This window comes from Microcaecilia unicolor, chromosome 6, assembly GCF_901765095.1.
Source record: "Microcaecilia unicolor chromosome 6, aMicUni1.1, whole genome shotgun sequence".
Lineage (NCBI taxonomy): Eukaryota > Metazoa > Chordata > Amphibia > Gymnophiona > Siphonopidae > Microcaecilia > Microcaecilia unicolor.
This window is the reverse complement of record NC_044036.1, coordinates 181076354-181100014: the sequence shown is the minus strand read 5'-3', so window position 1 is coordinate 181100014 and position 23661 is coordinate 181076354. Positions and strand designations below refer to the sequence as shown.

Sequence of the window (23661 nt, the reverse complement as noted above, 5' to 3'; positions counted from 1 at the left end):
TATTTTGGGAAAAAAATAGACGCCCATGTTTTATTCAACAATGTGTGAGCTGGGCGTTTTTGTTTTTCAGCGATAATGGAAAATGAAAGCGCCCAGCTCAAAAACGAATAAATCCAAGACATTTATTCGTGGGAGGGGCCAGGATTCGTAGTGCACTGGTCCCCCTCACATGCCAGGACATCAACCGGGCACCCTAGGGGGCACTTTTACAAAACCAAAAAAACAGGTAAAAGAGCTCCCAGGTGCATAGCACCCTTCCCTTGTGTGTTGAGCCCCCCCCAAATCCCCCTCAAAACCCACTGCCCACAAGTCTACACCATTACTATAGCCCTAAGGGGTGAAGGGGGGCACCTACATGTGGGTACAGTGGGTTTGGGGGGGTTGGACGACTAATAAGCATTAAGCAGCACAATTGTAACAGGTAGGGGGGATGGGCCTGGGTCCACCTGCCTGAAGTCCACTGCACCCCCTAACAACTCCTCCAGTGACCTGCATACTGCTGCCAGGGAGCTGGGTATGACATTTGAGGGTGAAAATAAAAAGTTGTGAAACATCATTTTTTTGTGGTGGGAGGGGGTTAGTGACCACTGGGGGAGTCAGGGGAGGTCATCCCCGATTCCCTCCAGTGGTCATCTGGTCATTTAGGGCACTTTTTGGGGCTTTATTCGTGAAAAAACAGGGTCCAGGAAAAGTGTCCTAAATTCTAGCTAAAAACGCATACTTTTTTCCCATTATCGGTGAAATGCGCCCATCTTTGTTCGGCAGATAACCACGCCCCAGTTCCGCCTTCGCCACACCTCTGACACGCCCCCATCAACTTTGTCCGCATCCGCGACGGAGTGCAGTTGAAAACGTCCAAAAATCGGCTTTCGATTATACCGCTTTATTCGTTTTTGTGAGATAAACGTCCATCTCCCGATTTAGGTCGGAACTTGGGCGTTTTTCTCATTCGATTATAAGCAGGTTTGCTAGCTGAGAGTTTGTGAGAGGAGAAAGGGAGAGGGAGTTTGCCAGCAGAGACCAGCCCTGCAGAAATGCTCATTGTTGCATTCTCTCTGGGGTCCTTTTACAAAGGCGCACTAAAAAATGGCCTGCGGTAGTGTAGGCGCGGGTTTTGAGTGTGCACAGAATCATTTTTCAGCGCATCTGTAAAAAAGCCCTCTTCCCCCCCCCCCCCCCCCCCCCCCCCCGAAAATGGACATGCGGCAAAATCACAATTGTCGCGCGTCCATTTTGGGTCTCAGAACTTACCGCCAGCCATAGACCTAGTGGTAAAGAATTTGGGTGGTAATGACCTACATGTGTCAGATTCCACTTGGCGTGCGTCCACTACATGCGCCAGAAAATAAAAAATATTTTTCAGACGATCTGTTGCATGGATGAAGAGTTCCTAGTGAAGTGAAATTGTGTTCATCACTTCACATTTGGTCCCGACAGGAGACACTAGGGGAGAAGAATTGGAAAGGCAGAATTCAAGGGCCTCCTTAGATAAAGAGTTTGTCTTTCATGTCTGGGTCAGTGGCGTAGCCAAGGGTGGGCCCGGGTGGGCCCAGGCCCACCCACTTTGGGCTTAGGCCCACCCAGTAGCAGCACACCTATGATGTGGCTGGCAGGGATCCCCGAGCCCCACCAGCTGAAAACTCCCAACAAGTGTCCCTCCTGCATACCTTGTACATAACAGATCTTCGCCTGCAGAGAGCAGAGACTGATACATACTGCTCGCACCAGCCTCAAAGCCTTCTCTGTGATGTATTCCTGCCTATGCAGAAACAGGAAGTTGCATCAGAGGGAAGGCTGTGGGGCCAACATGCAGTGTGTATTAGTTGCTGTTCGCTGCCGGTAAAAATCTGCTATTTAAAAGGTATGCGGAGGAGGGGGAAGTTTGTGAGATCATATGGCATGCAGGCAAGAGAGGGAGAGACCAAATCACTTGTGGAACAGGGCAGAGTTGTTCTGCCCACCCATCTTGGGCACAGGCCCACCCAAAATTGGGTGTCTGGCTATGCCCCTGGTCTGGGTATCTCAGGTATAGAAATGGAATGAAGTTCTCCATTGTTGGGATGGAGTCCATCGTGGTTGTACAGAATTGGACTCATGCATTTGGAGAATAGCTCTGAGCAGAAAGTAGTAGAGGGGATGAAATATTTTCTTCCCCAGGGAAGAGCCCCCGTCCCACTCCCCTTCAGGCTGAGCTAAAGCCATCTGCCAAAAGTTACATAAGACAAAAGACCAAAGGGTCATCTAGCCTAGTGTCCTGTTTCCAACAGAGACCAGTCCAAGTTACTTTCTAGGTTCCTGCCAGATAGTTGTATCATGACTTAATACCACTTACCTCCAACAACAGAAATATGCATTCTGTGAAAAAATATTTTCTCTGATTTTGTTTTAAATGTAAAACTTAGTAACTTCATGTTATGTCCTGTAATCTTTACTTTTTGAAAATATTTTAAAAAATGATTCACATTTACCCATTCCACTCAGAATTTCCCCTCCAAGCAGAACAGCTCTTTAAGCCTTTCCTCATATGGGAGGAGTTACATTTACTTTATCATTTTCATCACCCTTCTCTGTACTTTTTCTAATTCTGAAATATCTTTTTTTGAGATGTGTTCACTAGAATTTCACACACTACTCAAGATGTGCTAGCACCATCGTGCAATACAGTGAAAGTTTGCCATTTGCCATTTTTTCTGGCTACAAAATTAACTGGATTAAATCAGAGATTTTTACTAAATTCCTCCATGACATAAGCCACGGTACAGACATATCCATTTAAATGACAAGGAAAGAGTGTTCGCTATCTTGGAATTAACTCTCAGGCTTATTTTCGAAAGAGAAGGGCACCCATCTTCCGACACAAATCGGGATATGGGCGTCCTTCTTTCAGGGTCACCCAAATCGGCATAATCAAAAGCCGATTTTGGGCGCCCTCAACTGCTTTCCGTCGCGGGGATGACAAAAGTTCATGGGGGGGTGTCGGCAGCATAGCAAAGGCGGGACTGGGTCGTGCTTAAGAGATGGGTGTCCTCGGCTGATAATGGAAAAAAGAAGGGCGTACCTGACGAGCACTTGGGCGACTTTACTTGGTCCATTTTTTCTTGCGACCAAGCCTCAAAAAGGTGCCCGAACTGACCAGATGACCAAAGGAGGGACTCAGGGATGACCTCCCCTTACTCCCCCAGTGGTCACCAACCCCCTTCCACCCTAAAAAAGTTTTTTTTAATGTTTTTGCCAGCCTCAAATGTCATACCCAGCTCCATGACAGCAGTATGCAGGTCCCTGGAGCAGTTTTAGTGGGTGCAGTTCATTTCAGGCAGGTGGACCCAGGCCCATCTCCCCCTACCTGTTACGTTTGTGGAGAAAACAGCGAGCCCTCCAAAACCCACCAGAAACCCACTGTACCCACATGTAGGTGCCCCCCTTCACCCCTTAGGGCTGTGGTAGTGGTGTACAGTTATGTGGAGTGGGGGGGGGGGCTTGGGGGGGGGGGGGTTGGTGGGCTCAGCACACAAGGTAAGGGAGCTATGCACCTGGGAGCAATTTCTGAAGTCCACTGCAGTGCCCCCTAGGGTGCCCGGTTGGTGTCCTGGCATGTGAGGGGGACCAGTGCACTAGGAATGCTGGCTCTTCCCACGACCAAATGGCTTGGATTTGGTTGTTTCTGAGATGGGCGTCCTCAGTTTCCATTATCTCTGAAAACCGGGGATGACCATCTCTAAGGACGACCTAAGGACGACCATCTCTAAGGTCAACCTAAATGTGGAGATTTGGGCGTCCCCGACCATATTATCGAAACGAAAGATGGACACCCATCTTGTTTCGATAATACAGGTTTCCCCACCCCTTCACGGAGCCGTCCTGCAAGGACGGCCCCAGGAAAACTTGGGTGCTCCATTCGATTATGCCCCTCCACGTATGCATTGTAGAGAAGTAGATAGAGCAGAATATATGGGGTACCTTGTGCTCAATTGTCTCCACTGTTCCTCTCTTGGTGGGGGAGACTGGAAGCCATCAAGATGACAATTACACCTAAGGTGAACTATTTGTTAAGCAAGATTCCAGTTGGGGTTCCCAGGTCTATATATAAGAATTGAGTGGACCTTCTGTACATTCTTATGGAAGGGCAAACCTCCATGGATAGTGTTATTGAAGCTTAAGGTTTCTAAACCTATGGTTGGTGGTAATGTCCCAGACTTTAGGCTATCCTCATGCCTTCATCTTATAGTATGGCTGCTTATGTTTACAGGATTGGACAGAAAGAGACCAGATTGCTTGATGACATTTAGAGGAAGCCAGTGTTAATCCCCCTCTGATCCACCGGATGTCTCATTGATAGTAAATTCCATGCTAATTGCTAATGTTTATTTATTTGTGACTTTTTTTTATCCCACATTATCCCAAACTAAGCTAAGGTTCAATGTGGCTTACATAACAGACATCAGTTAAAAAGATAATATTGTCATCCATGAAATAAATCAGATAATTAGGTTATGGTAACCTAGAAGACTCAGTTTTATGAGTTTGTACATACAGATTAGATCTTTTCCTTATTAAAGATTACATAAGTACATAAGTATTGCCACACTGGGCCAGACCAAAGGTCCATCAAGCCCAGCATCCTGTTTCCAAAAGTGGCCAATCCATGTCAGAAACACCTGGCAAGATCCCAAAAAAGCTCAATACATTTTATGCTGCTTATCCCAGAAATAAGCAGTGGATTTTCCCCAAGTCAATTTTAATAATGGTCTATGGAATTTTCCTTTAGGAAGTCGTCCAAACCTTTTTAAACCCTGCTAAGCTAACTGCCTTTACCACGTTCTCTGGCAACAAATTCCTGAGTTTAATTACACATTGAATGAAGAAAAAATTTCTCCAATTTCTTTTACATTTGCTACTTTGTAGCTTCATTGAATGCCCCCTAGTCCTAGTATTTTTGGAAAGATTCACATCTACCCATTCCACTGCACTCATTATTTTATAGACCTCTATCATATCTTCCCTCAGTCGTCTTTTCTCCAAGCTGAAGAGCCCTAGATGCTTCAGCCTTTCCTCATAGGGAAGTCATCCCATCCCCTTTATCATTTTCATCGCCCTTCTCTGTACCTTTTCTAATTCCACTATATTATTTTTTAGATGCGGCGACCAGAATTGAACACAATATTCGAGGTGTGGTCGCACCATGGAGCGATATAAAGGCATTAAAACGTTCTCATTTTTGTTTTCCATTCCTTTCCTAATAATACCTAACATTCTATTTGCTTTCTTAACAACCGCAGCACACTGAGCAGAGGGTTTCAAGGTACCATCAACGACGACGTCTAGATCCCTTTCTTGGTTGGTGACTCTTAACATGGAACCTTGCATTACGTACCTGTATTTCAGTTTCCTCTTTCCCACATGCATCACTTTGCACTTGTCATCTGCCATATAGATGCCCAGTCTCCCAGTCTCGTAAGGTCCTCTTGTAATTTCTCAGAATCCTCTTGCAGATTAACAACTTTGAATAACTTTGTGTCATCAGCAAATTTAATTACCTCACTAGTTACTCCCATCTCTAGATCATTTAATAAATGGCTTTTCAAGAGTTTATGAAACAACATGTAACCATTTATATGTCTAAGCTATTTGGGTAAGGAATTCCAGATTTTGGTACTTGGCAGTATGAATAGTTTTATTGATTAATTTCTTGCAACTGGGGAAGAGTAGGGTCTAGGGGTTGTGATAGCATTTTGTGATGGTAGGTCGATGAGATCATTCATATAGGAAGGTGACATACCATACAAAAGTCTGGTTAATGTTAAACTGTTCAATACAATAAAATATTGGAAATAAAAAAAAAACCTATATTGATAACTACCTGGATGCCCTGCCATATTCCAAATACTTTCTTGCAACACCTTCAGGAGACAAAGGCAAGAAGATCCAAAGGAGTCAATTTATTAATAATTTCTCAAAATAATATTGAAAACTACTAAAAAATAAGGATTAAATTCCCCAACCTACAACAAAAAAGGGGGAAAGGGAAAGGGAATGGGGCTTGATATACTGCTTTTGTGTGGTTTTTGTAATTACATTCAAAGTGGTTTACATAGTATATACAGGTACTTATTTGTACCTGGGGCAATGGAGGTTTAAGTGATTTGCCCAGAGTCACAAGAAGCTGCAGTGGGAATTGAACCCAGTTCTCCAGGCTCAGAGTCCGCTGCACTAACCACTAGGCTACTCCTCCACTCCAAAGAAATAAAATGACAGCAGGAAATTATACTATCCTTGAAATCTACAAGATCCAGTATCCTGAAAACATACTTTCTGATATTTAGCCAGTGGCGGGCAGTGCTTCTTGCTGTTCTCCGCAAATGTTACACCTGGATATTTAGGGGCCCTTTTACTAAGCCGCATAAGCGTCTATGTGCTCCCAATGTGCGCCAAAATAGAGTTACCACCCGGCTACTGCGTGGCTCTTGCGGTAATTTCATTTTTGGCACGCATCCAATAGACATGTCTGAAAAGTAAATTTTATTTTCCGGCGTGCGTCCGCTATGTGCGCCAAGTGGCATTTGACGCATGTAGGTCATTATCGCCTGGTTACTGCGTGGGACTTTACCGCTAGGTCAGTGGCAGGTGGTAAGTTCTCAGACCCAAAATGGAAGGGCCTTGTTTTTCCTCCCAAAGGCCCAGATGCTCAATACCTAACGCTGGTGCTAGAAGTCATTAGCGCCAGAAATATGTGCATGTTAATGTGCAGAGCATGCACAAACCCCTCCAGTGTGCGTGCTGATCTGTGTGCTGAAGATCAGCGCAAATAGTATTTAAATGCATTGAAATGGATTCAAATCAAGGTGATTATGGATTCACTGCAATGCTCAGACGACAGCATAAAAACTAATACTGGCCTTAAAGCCGAAAACAGACCGCCAGGTCGGGGATGGTTTTCGGGTTTTGAGGAGAGGATTTCTTCTGCATTTCTCACGCTAAATTGCCAGTTTTGGGCTTCTTTTGAAAGGAGAAAGAAGCCCTTCATCTTATAGAGCCGATAGTGAGCAAAAATAAGTCTGCAAGTCTGAGCAAAGTCGGGAGTGAGGGTGGGTATTGGCACTTATATTCCTGTGCTTTGCTGTGAGCCTCTTAGGGGATTTAAACTGCAACAATTTGGGGGGGGGGGGGCTTATATTTCATGGTGCAGGAGAAGGGTGCCAATGTGTTTTTGCAGTTTCTGTTTTGCGTGCCGCATTCGCACAGGAGTTTCATGGTAAGCGCAGCTGTGGCGCACATGTGTCAGTCATGTTCCTTCCCCTTGCCTTTGCTTTACTAGCACGCATAAAATTTGCATCCCATTTGCTTTGGGCATTTAGGGGCTAGATTTCAGTGCTGTTCTTGTGCTATGCCAGTGCCAGATTTTTGAGCACTGGGCCCATAGAGGGGGGGTCTAGTAAAAAGGAAAATTATAGTGTGAATTAAGAGTAGGTTTCATACCCTGGGGTCCATTAGTACGTTTGTCTTCTACCTAAGCTGTACAGCCTTGGGTGAATTTCTTCTTAAAGACAGTTAATGAACTCTAATAAATAAATAAACAATTTATTTATTTATTTATTTATTTATTTGTAACATTTGTATCCCACATTTTCCCACCCATTAGCAGGCTCAATGTGGCTTACATGGCACCGTAAAGGCGATCGCTAGGTCTGGTAGATGTTAAACAAATTCAGTATAAAATTATGGTCAGGTAAGGTTAGGGTATACAAGTACAATACGGGTCAAGGAAATAAGGAATATATAATGTCCAATACGATGTAAGGTTTTGATGCGTTGTAAAGCTGAGGCATTTAAGTTGGATCAGTAGGGTAGATGTTGCAAAACAGGTCTTTAATGATCGCCTGAAGTTTAGATGGTCATGGATCGTTTTCACACTCTGGTAGTGCATTCCACATTTGTGTACCTAAGTAGGAGAAATTGGATGCATAGGTTGATTTGTATCTGAGTCCAATACAGCTTGGACAGTGGAAGTTCAAATACGTACGTGACGCTCTGGTTCCGTTTCTGGTCGCAACATCTATCAAGTCAACCATGTATCCTGGGGTTTTATCGTAGATAATCTTGTGGACTAATGAGCAAATTTTAAAGGTAATGTGTTCCTTGATTGGGAGCCAATGCAGTTTTAATCGGAGAGGTTTAGCGCTATCGAATCGTGTTTTGCCGAATATCAGCCTGGCAGCTGTGTTTTGGGCTGTCTGGAGTTTCTTCATAAGCTGTACTTTACATCGCGCATATATTCCATTGCAGTAATCTGCGTGGCTCAGAACCACACTCAGGTGCTAAATAAATAAATACATTTTTCTAGTGCCGGAAATGACGGTGCACTAGGGGTGGGAAGCATTGGGCTTACCACCGCTTAGTAAAAGGAGCCCTATGTGAGGAGACACAGATTAAGAGAAGATGGTCACTGGGATGGCCAAAGAACACAGAGGGTACAAAACCTATCCATGAGTGTGAGGTGCATGAGAGTAGAGAAAAAAAAGCCCACCACAGAGAAGATCACGGACTATAAATAGTATGAACACATTTAATATTTTTTTCCACCATTTCACTTTGTTTTTATGAATTATACACTTCATTGTTTTCATAGTTCTACTTTATATGCCCCTGGGGAGGGTCAATAAATGGGTATTTTTATTCTAACCCTTATCAGCCTCCTTATTTTTCCTGTGTTGGTTTTGTGTCCCTGTCCTGAGACTACTACTAGCTACCAGGGACTATTCTATGTGCTTTGGGAAAGCATTTCAGAGGAGATTTAGATTGTATAGCCACGGACATCAAAGATATGTTTACTCACCCCCGGGTCACCCTCAGACTCAAATGCACTGGGGACCGTCTACACCAGCAGAAAAATGAAGGGACATACATGCACATTTAGTTGAGGATAATGGAGACGGTGAGTGTGTTCTGTAGGCATGAGAGTCAGGATTAAGTAGTAATGTTCTATACAGAAAGTGATACTCCTCCATTAACTTTGCCATGGGAAAAGGAAATTATTGTTTTTATACAGTGGAAGGTTTATACAGATTTCCTTCTGATGGCATGTGAAAGAATAATGAGAAAGTTCTCACTTCCTGGGAATTGCATAAGCATGAAAAGTTTGTTGTTTTATTTAAAAACATTTTCCTGATTTTTCTGGTGTTTTCAGTTAGCTTCACGCATTCATTTTGAAAAGGAATTTTTACTGCACACTAACCAATGAATTAAGGCACATTTAAATCAATGTAGTGTGCTCTAAACATTTTAAGCTGTACAGACAAACCCAGTGCATACTAATGAATGCACACCCCTATAATTATACCCTGAGAGCAATGGACAAAATACTCCCCAAAACATGATAATCTCTCCGATATAGTTGGCACTACGCAGCAGCAGTACTCTGGCCCAGAGATTATGTATACTTCAGCCTGAGTCCTCCAAGAGGTGAATAAATATCATCTCTGTGTAGAAGGATATCACCTATATATGTGAATGAATAACTCTTTATGGACAAAGTACAGGGTGTTAATGGGGTGTTCTCCTATATGCTTGTGGTAGCACTACATCTCCCCAGAAACAGCCAAACAATAAGATAAAGGTAATCCAGAAACTCTTTATTGCTTTAATCAGATAAACCAAACACTGGCTGTCTTGTTAAAGACTCTTGTGGATCAGTGAAAATGTCCTTTCCAGGTTGCCCTCTGTCTAATCTCAATCCCAGTGTGCAGCAGCTGAAAGACATCCTAACCCAGTCCCAGGTCTTACTCTGGCCTGGACATATAGGATTAAGACTCATGAAAAAGACTGTTCCTAACGTGGCATCCTTCTATTCTCTTACACACATGCAGTGAAGTGTATGTGGAGGGGCAGCTAAGCTTCCTTCTTCCCCGAGCCCATCTTCAGATACTGCAACCTTTCCTGGGAACCCCCTGGAGAACCCTTCCTCCCTGTTCTGGGCCTTCCTGTTCTATCCCCACTCTAAAGATTTTAACCCTCTCTCTGCCTGAGCCTTCCTCTCTTGTACAAGCAGGCTACCTCTATCTCCCTTAATATGGCCCAGTGAGAAGCTGCATTTAGTAAATCCAACTTATTCCAGGCACTTCATCATAACGCACCAAATAGGTACTTTGGAGCTATGAATGTTTTTTTTTTTTTTTTTACAACCGTGATTATGTCCCCAAAATTTCCTTCCCTGATATTCTTTGACAAAATGCAAATATCTGGATCTCCAGCTTCCAAAAAGTCAGAATATAAGAATAACCATATTAGGTCAGACCAATGGTCCATCTAGCTCAGTATCCTGTTTCCAACAGTGGCCAATTCAGGTCACGAGTACCTGGTAGTAACCAAATAGTAGCAACATTCCACGCTACCAATCCCAGGGCATGCAGTGGCTTTCCATCTTAATACTCTAAAGTAAACAGGGAAACCAAACTCAAAAGATAATAATCCAACCTAATAAAGGAGTTTGAGAAATAGTAGTTAGTTTGTGGGTGTCTTACTAAATTATGGTAAGGACTCCAACACGGAAATCCTAAAGATCCAAATAATCAAAACGGAACCTCAGAACTCCTCATAAGGAAAATACAAAAATGTATAATCAATATCCCTGTGCTTTAAGGAGTCAATTATTATCACTGGTTCCCATAAGGAGGAATAAGAGGAAAAAACCTCAGACGTAAAAAACTCATTAAGAATGAGAAAAATGAATGAGGTGAAAAACTCTTTACCTCTTTATCAATAATCCATAAAAAGACCTTTAGGATTTCCGTGTTGGAGTCCTTACCATAATTTAGTAAGACACCCACAAACTAACTACTATTTCTCAAACTCCTTTATTAGGTTGGATTTCCATCTTAATATAAATTAATCTTGGGGTCCAATATTCAGCCCGCAGTAGTTGGCACTTTTTCAGCAGCTGACAACTGTGGGCAGAATTAAGCCTGGATATTCAGTGCTGGGTTATATCCCTCAGCCTTCATCCTAGAAGTTATGCAAGTACCGGCCGGTATTCAGTAGTACCCACATAACTCAGCGTGCAAAGATAGGACTGTCTTTTGTGCATTCCTAGTTGCCCAATTATCCATATGCCTGCGCTTGGATAATTACCAGCTCCTTCCCAACTCCGCCCCAGACCCTCAGCACTAACCACACAGTACTGTGACAGGCGGAGGAGCTTATCAGCATAGTATGGTTAAATGCCACTAAATATCTAGATATAGCCTGCTGAGAAGGGTTTAAGCAGGAGGGAGAAAACTCTTCCACTGCCTCAGATAGAGCTTCTTTTACAAAGGCGCGCTAATGATTTCTGCGCGGCAAATGAGAGGAAGCCCATAGGAATTGAATAGACTTGTTATTTGCCACACAAGGAATCACTAGCACTGCTTAGAATCCCTTAGATTGTGATTGTAACCTCTCCAGGGATGGGGAAAATGCTTAGTGTAACTCACCTCGAGTTATCAATGAAAAAGCAATATGCAAATCCGTATCTGCTAAAGAGCACTGAGTGTAGGTCAAGACTTGTCCCTTCCCAAAGACAAACAATCTCTTTAGAATGAGAAGACTGATGGGATAGAAGCAGAGGGGTGTCAGCAAGCAGTGGGTGTCAGGAGAGCCTCTTCCCTGACAGTGTCACTCCTAACCTGTGGTGGTATTTCAGCAATGCTTACTGTTTGCTTATGTGCACTCAAGATAAGAAGAGGCTTTGACAAGCTGCTCACTGATCCAAGAGTGGCACTTAAGAGAACAAAATCCCCAGCAATATACTGTCAGAGGTATCTGCAATAATAGCTTTGAAAGTTTCAGTTCAACTCTCTGGTTACTCTTTTCCAGCTCTTGCACCTGCTCCCTTGAGGAGGTCACCATCTTTGTTGCCAAAACTTCCCCACGGTGACACAGTTCATCTAAAACCAAAAAGGCAAAAGGAAAACAAAATTCCACAAAACACTGCTTTATCTTCAGCAGCTATTTATTTATGCAGTACTCAGTTCAGTCATTACACCACTAGGGTGTCTCTTTCACCCTCAACCCCTTCTCCCTTTCGCCTTTTCCTTCCCTAGGAGTCTTTCAATGGAGAAATAAAAATTCAATGTCTTTTTCTTATCACTGTTGGTCAAACCCCAAACATTAAAAACACAGGGTTCAAGGCTGTGCAGCCGTCCTCCTTCCCAGTGTTTGTAAGCACACTGGATCCACCCTCAGCTGCAGTTCACCCTTTCAACTAAAATCTTGCAGCTGGGTTTTCTTTACAAAAATATTCAAAACAACAAGATATTGCACACAAACTTAACTGCTTAAGTTCAATGGAATTGAGGTATTCGGCTCCTTCAGTCTCCTGGCAGTTTGCCTCCTCCACTTCCATCTCTACTGAACTTTCCTCTGGTTTAAAAAGGGTTTATTCACAGTCCTTGGGCTCAAGATCCTCCGCTTCCTGTCCAGGGGCGTAGCCAGACTTCGGCGGCAGGGAGATCCAGAGCCCGAGGTGAGGGGGCACATTTTAGCCCCCCAGCGCCGCCAACACCCCCCACACCATTTTTGACCCCACCTTTCCCGCCGCCGTCGGGTACCTTTGCTGGCAGGGGTCCCCAACCCCTGCAAACTGAAGTCCTCTTCTCCGGCGCGGTCGCGTTGCTGATCTGCAAGGCTTCTGTTTCTGTGAGTCTGACGTCCTGTGCAGGACGTCAGACTCACAGGGTTACCTTTGCTGTTCTTCCCCACAAACAGTTGCTTACTGGGCTAATGATTGGCACAAAGGAAAGTGCAGCTGGTTGATCTATTTTCTTTAAAGTGTTGTCCGCTCCATCAGTCACTCTTTCATCGCTTACATATGGGTAGGCTGACTAAAGGGATTTTTATTTCTTTGCATTTAGTACTAGGGTCATTGAGAGGTACAGACAATAAGAGAGAACTTTGCAAAGTCAGGATGGTTTTGAAATATGGGATACTTACAAGGGACAAATTCCAAAACCATTTTGCCAGGTACACTGGTCTGGCTGATAATTATTCTTAGTATAAATAATGGAAACAAGTCATTAAGTAAGCCAGTGAGACTTATTTTTCAGGAGGGAAAAGCTTCAAGAAGCACCTTTCCACTAACAAGGCGGATAAAGGGCTAGGGCTTCTTCATCATAGGCAAAAAACCTCCTGGTGTAAATCGCTTGCCTTCTTATCATATTAATCATAGGGAGCTTCAATGAAGAGACTTGATAGTGAACTTTCTCTAAATCTTCCTCTATATTAATTTTAAAGAGGGGTACTTAGCTCTAGGAACATGACTGTCTTCGAGGCTCCTCCGTGTTTCTGACCGTGGTCAACGTTGGCCTCTGTTTTGCCACTGCTGCATCAGAACCGCCGGTCAATTATTACTCCATTCAGTATCTTCTGTCGGCATACTGAATGGAGTAATAATTGACCGGCGGTTCTGATGCAGCAGTGGCCAAACAGAGGCCAACGTTGACCACGGTCAGAAACACGGAGGAGCCTCGAAGAGAGTCACGTTCCTAGAGCTAAGTACCCCTCTTTAAAATTAATATAGAGGAAGATTTAGAGAGAGTTCACTATCAAGTCTCTTCATTGAAGCTCCCTATGATTAATATGATAAGAAGGCAAGCGATTTACACCAGGAGGTTTTATGCCTATGATGAAGAAGCCCTAGCCCTTTATCTGCCTCGTTAGTGGAAAAGGTGCTTCTTGAGGCTTTTTCCTCCTGAAAAATTAGTCTGACTGGCTTACTTAATGACTTGTTTCCGTTATTTATACTAAGAGATAGTATCTTGAGTGGAAACTTGCTCCCTTGCATTATTATAGTTTATGATAATTATTCTTCTCAGAGTGGCTGAAAGTATACCTGGGCTTTCTCATTGCCTGATAGAAATGTGCGTTTATTAGCACACCTTAAAATATTTAGGGGCCCTTTTGCAAACTGCGGTAAGCGCTAACTCATGCTTGCTGGCAGCAAATAAATGTCATACCGAGGGGTGTGCTGAGGCATCCTATAATAATTTTGACATGTGCACACGCTACCCGCACGCAGAAAAATACAATTTCTTTTTTGCCCAGGGGGTATGTGTCTGGCGGCGAAGATTGGGTGCATCTGTGTAAATTGGTAAGCGCTTCCGAATTGCCATGCGCTAACAGTGGTTCCCAAACCTGGTCCTGGAGGCACCCCAGCCAGTCGGGTTTTCAGGTGAAAAATAGTGATGGGAAACGAGGTGCAGGTGAAAAGTAGCGATGGAAATATATCTCTAGTGAAAGATAGTACACAAGCAAGTGGAAAGCAATCACAAGGAATGCACTGCATTGTGATCTACTGTATGTTGTTTTAAGCAGTTTGTCTGATAGAAAAGGGGTGACCTATTTCAGTTCAAATATATAACATGCAGAAAATAGGAAGCTTTTCACAAGGAGATCGGCACTGGTGAAGCAGGGTCTGGATAGCCTGACATCAATGAAGCATCATCTCAGTTTATTACAGTGGTCTGTAGAATTGTAAACTCACCAGCTGGTTAAACAAGGGTGTTCTGTTTCACTTACCCAAGCAAAGTTGGTTTACATGGAGTCTGGATTTGGATTGCAGATTTCATTGTTTGCCTTTCCATATCTGAGCTTAAGGTGAGTTACAGCCAGGTACTCGCACTTCTAGAATATTCTGAATAGAGCAGGAGATACTGTGGATAGCAGTGGAGGAGAGCTCATGATCAGAACATTCAGCTGGAGAAACATCTTGGTATTTCTATTCTTTCTGCACAAAATTTGCATATTTAATGATAAATCACTCTGTTTTTCACATTACAGATATTAGGCTGTAACAATTTTGCTCTACGTATAGCTCTGTTCTTATTGTCTTGTAATCTTCTTTCCTCGAACTAGATGTTATACTAACAGTCCAGCTTTTTGTTTTGTGTTCCAGATCTTTTAGTCACCAACCGTTCGAGTCTTTTCATTGGGCATCGGGGGTTTCTGGACTTCCGTTCTCTATATGTGGATGAGTACCGAGACCGCCTTTTCATTGGGGGCAAAGATACTGTATACTCCTTGCGGCTGGACCAAACCAACCCAGATGCCAAGGAGGTAAAGCCGCCTATTTCATTCTATTACTATGCGTTGATGAACTTGAAGGTAAAGCTTCTAATAGGAAGAATCATTTTCAAATAGTTTTGAGCATATAACTAAGCAGTTACCAAGGTGAAATGGGGGGAAGGGCTGAAAACTATCATAACCCTCCTGTAGGTTCCTCTTTCCTTGCATTGCCAGCAAACTTTCATAAAAGGCTCACGTCATCCTCTAGACAAGCGATATAGCCTATAACCAATAAATAGGGTAATTATCTGACCCAAATGCGTCTATGTTTCTGCAGGTAAATGTGTCTACATTACTCAGGGTTTCAGAGTTGACCATTAGTACATATTGGGCTCAATTCAGTAAAGGATGTTATATCTTAAGGGTATTTTATCTTAGGTGCCAAAAATCTGGGCACTAAGCACCAATTCTATAACGGCAATATTATATGTAGTTGTCATTTTAGAATACCAGTGTAAGTCTCCATTCTGGTGTCTAACTCTAGACATGGTCATTTATGCCATGTGAATGGCTGGTGTAAATGTTCACACCCAAATACTGGAGGTTAAGCGCGTAACTGATGTTACTCTATAATATAGCATCTAATTGCTTGGCATGCATTTGACTCGCCCATACCCTTCCCATAGGTCAGATATGGTGATTTCCTGTGCCGAGCAGTGCGCTGCCGGGTGTGAAAAGTCGCAGACCCAGGTTCCGCTTGGCAGCCGAGCAACCCTGAAGTTCACCTGTGGTGACCGCCGTTCCCCAAGGGTTGAGCCCCCAGGAGCGGGCGGCCAACAGGACTTATACTGAGAGGCCAGGAAAGGAGTGCCCAGAGAGACCAGCCAGAGGAGAGCAGAAGGAAGAAGTTCAGGAGCGGGTCACAACAGAGTGACAGGCTAAGGAGTGTCTTGCTTCCAGGCAGGTATACAGGCGGGTAACTGACCCGGGAGTCACCAGGTCCAGGCAAGATATTCAGGCAGGCAGCAGACAAGAGAGTAACCAGGTCCAGGCAAGATATCCAGGCAGGCAGCAGACAAGAGAGTAGCCAGGTCCAGACAGGCAGCAGACAAGAGAGTAGCCAGGTCCAGGCAGGATATTCAGGCAGGCAGCAGACAAGAGAGTAATCCAGGTACAAGCAGGGTCTTTACAGGCATCTAACAGAAGAGTAATCCAGGTACAAGCAGGGTCTTTACAGGCAGTCAGCAAACAAGAGAGTAACCAGGTCCAAGCGGGGTCTTACAGGCAGGCAGTAAACAGAAGAGTACGCTGAAGAGAAACGCTTACTCAAGTAGACGCTGAAGCAATGAGGCAGAGGGAAAGCGTCCCAGAAATAGTGCAGGCTTTCTCACGTAGACAGGAACCAGCTGAAGAAGAGAGCTTCCATAGGTCAGGTAGGCAGAGAGAAAGTCAACACAGGTATGTGGTAGCAAGGCTATTATAGAGCCTGGAAGCCAGGCAGAGAGAGCAGATCCAGGTGCATGGGAGCAAGGCAATCAAGGAGCCTGCAGCCAGAGAAGAAGTACACAGACATGGCTCAAGTCTGAGCCAATCAAGTGTGTGTATTGCCAGGACCCTGTGCAGCCCGAGGACGCTGCTTGCGCTGAGGTAGGGGACATGACACCATATCCCTGCTCCACTTGGAGTTGTGCACCATTGAAATTACGCACTAACCCCCGATATTCAGCCAGCAGCGGGCAGTGCTTTGATTACCCACTGCTGGCATTCAACCCAGATATTCAATGCTGGGCTGTTTCCGGTGACTGGCATTGATTACCCGTTTTTCAACGCCGGCTACTGCATGACTGGTTAAGTCAATAGCAAAGATAGGCCTACTTTTATGCGGCCTTATTTGGCTGCTAAGTCTGGCCAGCTAAGTTCCGAAAATCAGGACTTAGCCGGTCACACTTCTGGAATGCCCCAACATCGCTGGATTTATTTTTGACACTAACTGGACATTTTCAGCAGCGATAACCAGTTAAATGCCGCTGAAAATGACTGGTTATCCATGAGAAGTGAGTTAACCAGTCGGCAGCCATTCCTAGCTGTTTAATTTGCGCTGAATATCGAACCCTATGCTTATAGAATAGGTGTGCAAGTCATTTATGTGCGTAACTGCAAATTAGAGCCAATTAGTGCTTGTTGACACCAATTATTGGTACTTGATGCCAATTTAGCACCAATTAGCTAATTTACTGTATTTTCCCAAATATAACCCATGGGGTATACAAGTTTTTATTTACCAAGACTACCCTTTGTGGGATAAACAAGGGTGCGGGTTAAACAAGTCTTACATTCTGAGGTCATGTCGCAAACACAACTTCTGAAATGTGTGCATAAAATACTTTTATTACAAGAAGCATTTAGTAAAGTCCCCATAGGTACTTTTGGTAATATAAAACAGTTCTTATTAAAAGATAGAAATTTATGGCATCAATACTTTATAGTGTCTCAAACATTATCTTGTTCATCACTAGAAGGAAAACCTTCAAAGTCTGTATCATCATCATCATCTGCGTTTTTAAAATGTTCTACAGCGAATGCCTCCTCTTTATCATCATTGAATTCGTATTCTTCTTATCAGAAGAATCATACAGCATCTGTTCTCCAAGTAAACCTGTTTTTTGCAATCTGTTGCTAATCAAAAGTGGTTTCACTGCCTGCCAGCAGACTTCTGCATAGGTAGCATGTTTCTGTTTTCCTGAAGAAGTAAATGATTGTGTGCTCTCATGCATCCATTTATCCATTCTTTCTTTACAAGACATTTAAATGCATGGTTAACAGCTATGTCAAAAGGTTGTAACTTGCACGTTGGTCCACCAGGGATTACTGCTAAATGGGCTCCAACAGCATTCAACATTTACTTGACTGAGTCCAACTTGTGGGTTGTCATGGAGTCAAATATTAATGATTTCTTGTTGAGAAACCCACCTGAGCATGCATGAAAACATGCATTTATCCAGTCCTTCATAATATCCTCATTCATCCACCCCTTTTGTTGCACTTAACAACAACTGACATTGGGAATTGTTCATGTGGCATAGTTATGCATTTGAAGGTAAATAGCAGCTTCAACTTCTTTCCACCTGCAGAACATGATAGCACAACAGTGAAACTTCTCTGTTCATGACCAGCAGTTGTTACAGCCACCGACTTTGTGCCACGCTCAGCAACTCTTCTTGTACTCAGAATATCAAAACTCATCGGCACTTCGTCCATCAACCTCAACTATCTCATCTCCCTGGTCACCAAACTGCGGTGTACCTCAAGGTTCCCCTCTATCCCTGATCCTTTTCAATCTTATGATGATCCCACTAGCAAAAGCTCTATTCAGACATGGTCTCAACCCTTTCATATATGCTGATGACATCACCATATTTATTCCCTTCAAATCTAATCTAACCGAAATTTCCGACAAAATATCCTTGGGCATGAACATCTTAACCTGTTGGCCCAACGCCTTTATGATTAAAATGAACAAAGAAAAACGCAATGCCTAATCCTCTCATCCCAGCACTCTGCGCCCCTCCCTACCAATCTTAACATCTCCGGCACCACAATCCCCATATCTGACAACTTAAAAATCCTTGGAGTGACATTAGATAACCATCTCTCACTCGAAGATCACGCAAAATCCACTACAAAGAAAATGTTCAACATGATGTGGATACTGAAACGCGTAAAACCATATCTCCCCCTGAAAACATTCCGGAACTTGGTGCAATCCACAGTACTTACCCACGCTGACTACTGTAACAGTATTTTCTTAGGCTGCAAGAACCATATCCTGAAAAAACTTCAGACTGCCCAAAATACAGCAGCTAGACTCATTTTTGGCAAACCACGATTTGAAAGTGGAGGAGTGGCCTAGTGGTTAGGATGGTGGACTTTGGTCCTGAGGAACTGAGTTTGATTCCCGGTACAGGCAGCTCCTTGTGACTCTGGGCAAGTCACTTAACCCTCCATTGCCTGCCGCATTGAGCCTGCCATGAGCGGGAAAAGCACGGGGTACAAATGTAACAAAAATAAAAAAACACCTCCTCGAAAAAAACTTCATTGGCTCCCTATCAAAGAACGAATCAATTTCAAAGTCTACACACTAATCCACAAGATTATCCACGGTGAATTTCCAGGCTATATGCTCAACCTGATTGACTTCCCCACCAGAACATGTCTACAACCTTACAAACTTACCTCAACCTACATTACCCCAATTGCAAAGGACTCAAGTACAAAACCTATTATGGATCCATCTTCTCCTTCCTAGGCAGCCAACTCTGGAATGCCCTCCCCAGACCTATCCAATCAACCAGTGACCATCTGCCCTTCCGGAAATAGCTAAAAACCCATCTGTTCAGGCAAGCCTACCCAAATGACCCAGATTAATTCCTATGAACCTGTCTATCCATCACATATCCAGGAGACAATGACAACGACCTAAACTACATCTCCCGCCACATTTTCCCCTGCTTATCCCTTGTTCTATCCTGTTTTGCCTCATCTACCCCTCCCCCAATGCTCACCTACCCTTGCTCATACCTCTCCTACTCCCTTCCGCCTCATCTACCCTCCAATTGCTCACTTGCCCTTGCTCATACTTCTCCTACTCCTCTCATCCTTGCATCTCTACATTCTTATTTCTTTTATTAATCTGATAATACTCAACTTATTTCTCTTCATCAATACTTTGTAATCCCAATTACTATGTAAGCCGCATTGAACTTGCTTTGAGTGGGAAAGCGCAGGGTACAAATGTAATAAATAAATAAATTGATCATGTCTCCCGGTTGCAGGTTATTTTTCTTGTGTCCTTCTTGCACAAAATTAATAAATTTACCCATTTTCTCTTCCCAGTCATCTGGTAGCTTTTGACCCACTGTTATCCTAGGTTGAATACATAGGTCATTCTGACGCATAACTTTATATACCCAGTTCACTTCTCCATAAAAATCAGAGATCTTCATGTCTATGGCTAATGCCTTCTGTTTTATGCTGATGGTGAAAACAATCCTGCATCAATCTCGTTGTGTGAGTATCCACTGTTTCAGATTTGCCTCCAGATTGGGCCATTTGGCACATTTCCTAGGTTGGATTTCTTTCAGTTTTTTCTCAGCTTTTTGCCACTTACACATAGACTTCTCATCGACGGAAAACATATGCCCAGCTTCACAATTTCCATGTATTTGACTGCCAATAATTTGAAGTCAGCTGTGTACGACTTTCTTTTTGGCATTGTAAATGGATGTTGTTGGCTGGCCTTGCTTTTCTTCCAGTCCAGCTCTGTTGGCGTGCCTCGGTCACCCATGCCCACACTCTTATGCATGCTCATCTTGGCACAACGAACTGAGCGTCCATGGGGAACACAGAGGTGTGGGCTATACAAAACACTTTTTGCTTGGTTCCTTCATTTCTGCGGAATACATATGGGTGCGGGTTATATACGTGAAAATATGGTAGTTATGTAAGTAAATGGCTTTACTGTCTATTTGTTTTGACACTCTAAGTCAACCCCCAAGTCTCCAGTTCTTTTACCTACTGCTGTCCCACCTGCTCTTACCTTTAGGCTTGTGTATGTCTCTCAAATGTTTTAAAATTTTGCTGTCTGAACAACAGGTGAAGGTGAAAAACTCCAAGAGCTAGATATTGAAAAGAACTTATGGGTCAGCAGTGGCACCAGCTGAATAAGTGCTTTGTTTTAAATGTAGCTGGCATTTATGTGTGTAACTGTGGACATATAAGCCACTGTATATTCAAATCTGTATGTTTAAAAAAGAGGAGTGGTTCTAGACAGAGCAAGAGCAGGTTGTGAACATATATATAGTGGTTACATAAAGTGCCGACACAAATAGTAGGCATACTTTTTTTTAAATTTCCATTTACAACTTAATATACAAGCAAAGCACTTAAGAGTAAAGCACAAAAAGCAATACAAATAAAGAAAAGCATTTAATGCACTTTAAACCACTTGAGACGTGCTACCTAGTCCAAATTAGGAGATCCAAGATAAGAAATACTCCCTTGAAACAACAGGGACAAATAATGAAATACTAAGGTAAAATGGAGAGGTTAAGTCAGACCATACTACATATCTTCCTTCTACAGAAGTTATTATTCTCCACTCAGAGAAATATATATCTACATTGACAATTACTTCAATTATTTAGCTTCTACCAAAAACCTCAAATGGTCTGGATCAAAAAACTCATATCAAGTAGATGCCAAAACAACCACACATTTACATGGATATCAAAACCAAAAGGTGCCCTCCATGGACTGGACTTTGTCTAAATGCCAAAAACTTCTTCCGTCTCTCTTGAGTTGATTTAGTAAGGTCTGGAAAACCCAAACCTTAGGTCCCATAAAGTTATCACTTTTATACTTGAAATATAGTCTCAAAACATGATCATGATCTTGAGGACAAACGAAGGTGGCAATAAGGGTAGCATGGCTGACTGCTTCAGTCAGAACTTTCCAAAAAACCCGTCAAGTCCAAACTATCTTGAGTTAAGTTAGTCGCACCCATGGTAGCATCCCTTTTCTTCTGAGGCAAAGTTTTAGAAGAAATAAAATAAGCTTTAGCCAAAGGGGCAACACTTCCTTGGGGATATATAGTATTTCTTCTAAATATTTTTAAAGAACTTCTCTAGGTGATAATACAGGATGTTTTGGAAAGTTTAAAAAACAAATTCAAATAACAGAAGTAGTTTTCCAAAATCTCCAAATGTCTATCAGGTATCAGTAAACGTTTTGTCTTTTACAACAACAGATTGAACCTTCTGCAGGTCAGCTACTTGATTCTCTACTTTTTCCAGTCTCACCTGGGCACTCTTCAAAGTTTCAATAACAGTTTTTGAAGTATCTTGTTCTGTTAGAACCACAGAGGTTAAGGTAGAAATAGAATTGTGCATTGCCACTATAGCATCCTGGAGCGATCCCAAAGTGCTTGTCTGTGGTTTCTCCAGGGGTGAAATAAGTACCTTAGGTCTTTGAGTGTCCACTGCTGGATCTGAAACCGAAGTGCCCGCCATCACTTTAATTTGCATAAATTACGTGGATGAATTATTTTCAGTGCAGCATTATACATGAAACTTCCACTGAAAATCACCCCACTGTAGCCTATTAGAATGCTTATTCCCCGGTGGTGGCCAAAAAAGCAAACAGGATGCTAGGAATTATTAGGAAAAGGATGGTAAATAAGACCAATAATATTATAATGCCTCTGTATCGCTCCATGATGCGACCTCACCTTGAGTATTGCGTTCAATTCATGTTTTCGTATTTCAAAAAAGATATAGCGGAGTTAAGGTTCAAAGAAGAGTGACCAAAATGATAAAAGGGATGGAACTCCTCCCATATGAGGAAAGGCTAAAGAGGTTAGGGCTTTTTAACTTGGAAAAGAGATGGCTAAGAGGAGATATGATTGAGGTCTACAAAATCCTGAGTGGTGTTGTCCCGCGTGTAAATTCCGTGAGCCCTTGGGTCCTGCTGGAGGGTTTGGCAAAAGGTAGACACCGGCCCTCCAAAGGACAGCCGAACAACCCCAAGTCTTCACCTGCGGCGGCCGCCGTTCCCCGGAGGTTGAGCCTCCAGGTGCGGGCAGCCAACAGGACTTCTGGAACCGCGGGAAAGCACCGGCTGAGGCCGCAGGAGTCTGAAACAAGGCACAGTCTCTGGGCAGGCGGCTAACAAAGCAGTGGTCAGGTTCAAGGCAACGGTCTCTGGGTAGGCGGCTAGCACAGCAGTAGTCAGGTTCAAAGCGAGAGTCTCTGGGGGGGCGGCTAGCACAGCAGAAGTCAGGTTCAAAGCAAAGGTCTCTGGGCAGGCCGCTAGCAAAGCAGTAGTCAGGTTCAAGCAAGGTCTCTGGGCAGGCGGCTAGCAAAGCATAGTCAGGTTCAACGCAAAGGTCTCTGGGCAGGCGGCTAGCAAAGCAGTAGTCGGGTTCAACGCAAAGGTCTCTGGGCAGGCGGCTAGCAAAGCAGTAATCAGGTTCAAAGCAAAGGTCTCTAGGCAGGTCAGGCGAAACAGCCGAAGAGAAGTCACACTGAAGCACCAGCTCCTCTAACAAAGTAGAAGCCGAAGCACTGAGTACCGAGGGAGCTGCTCCTAAATAGCCCCCACCCTTGGAAGCAACAAGAATCAGCTGGGGAGAGCAGCCCGGGATTGGCTGGCAGCCAGAAAGGGGGCGGAGCCCAGGGCCCTGGTCCAATCCCTGTCGCCGAAGGCGGAGACAGACCTCCCGCGCCTGATGCCACCAAGATGGCGCCGCTGCTCCCGCGTCGAACCCAGGACGCGCTCCAAAGCGGCCTCCGTGGGCTCAGGCCGTAGCGGAGCGTTAGACAGCGGGAGCGGCGGCCCCGCCACACTGTCCGGCGCCCGATCCTTCCCTCCTGGGGTTGGGCAGCGGTGACGGGAGCCTGCGCAGAGCGCAAGGCAAAACGGAACCACTGAGGCACGTCGCGGAAGAGGTGAGGGACGTGACAGGTGTAGAATGGGTAAAAGTTATTCGATTTTATACTCTTTCAAAAAGTACAAAGACTAGGGGACACTCAATGAAGTTACATGAAAATACTTTTAAAACAAATAGGAGGAAAT

At 43.8% G+C, this 23661-nt stretch overlaps 1 protein-coding gene across 1 annotated transcript in view; it reads left to right on the top strand.

Annotated features, from left to right (window-relative positions):
• The window catches only part of SEMA3G (semaphorin 3G), a 260655-nt gene that overhangs the window by 111788 nt on the left and 125206 nt on the right, over positions 1-23661 (top strand). Inside the window, exon 2 of the mRNA XM_030205931.1 lies at positions 14921-15081. Within this exon, the coding sequence (XP_030061791.1) occupies positions 14921-15081 (161 nt within the window). The remainder of the gene's footprint in view (positions 1-14920; positions 15082-23661) is intronic.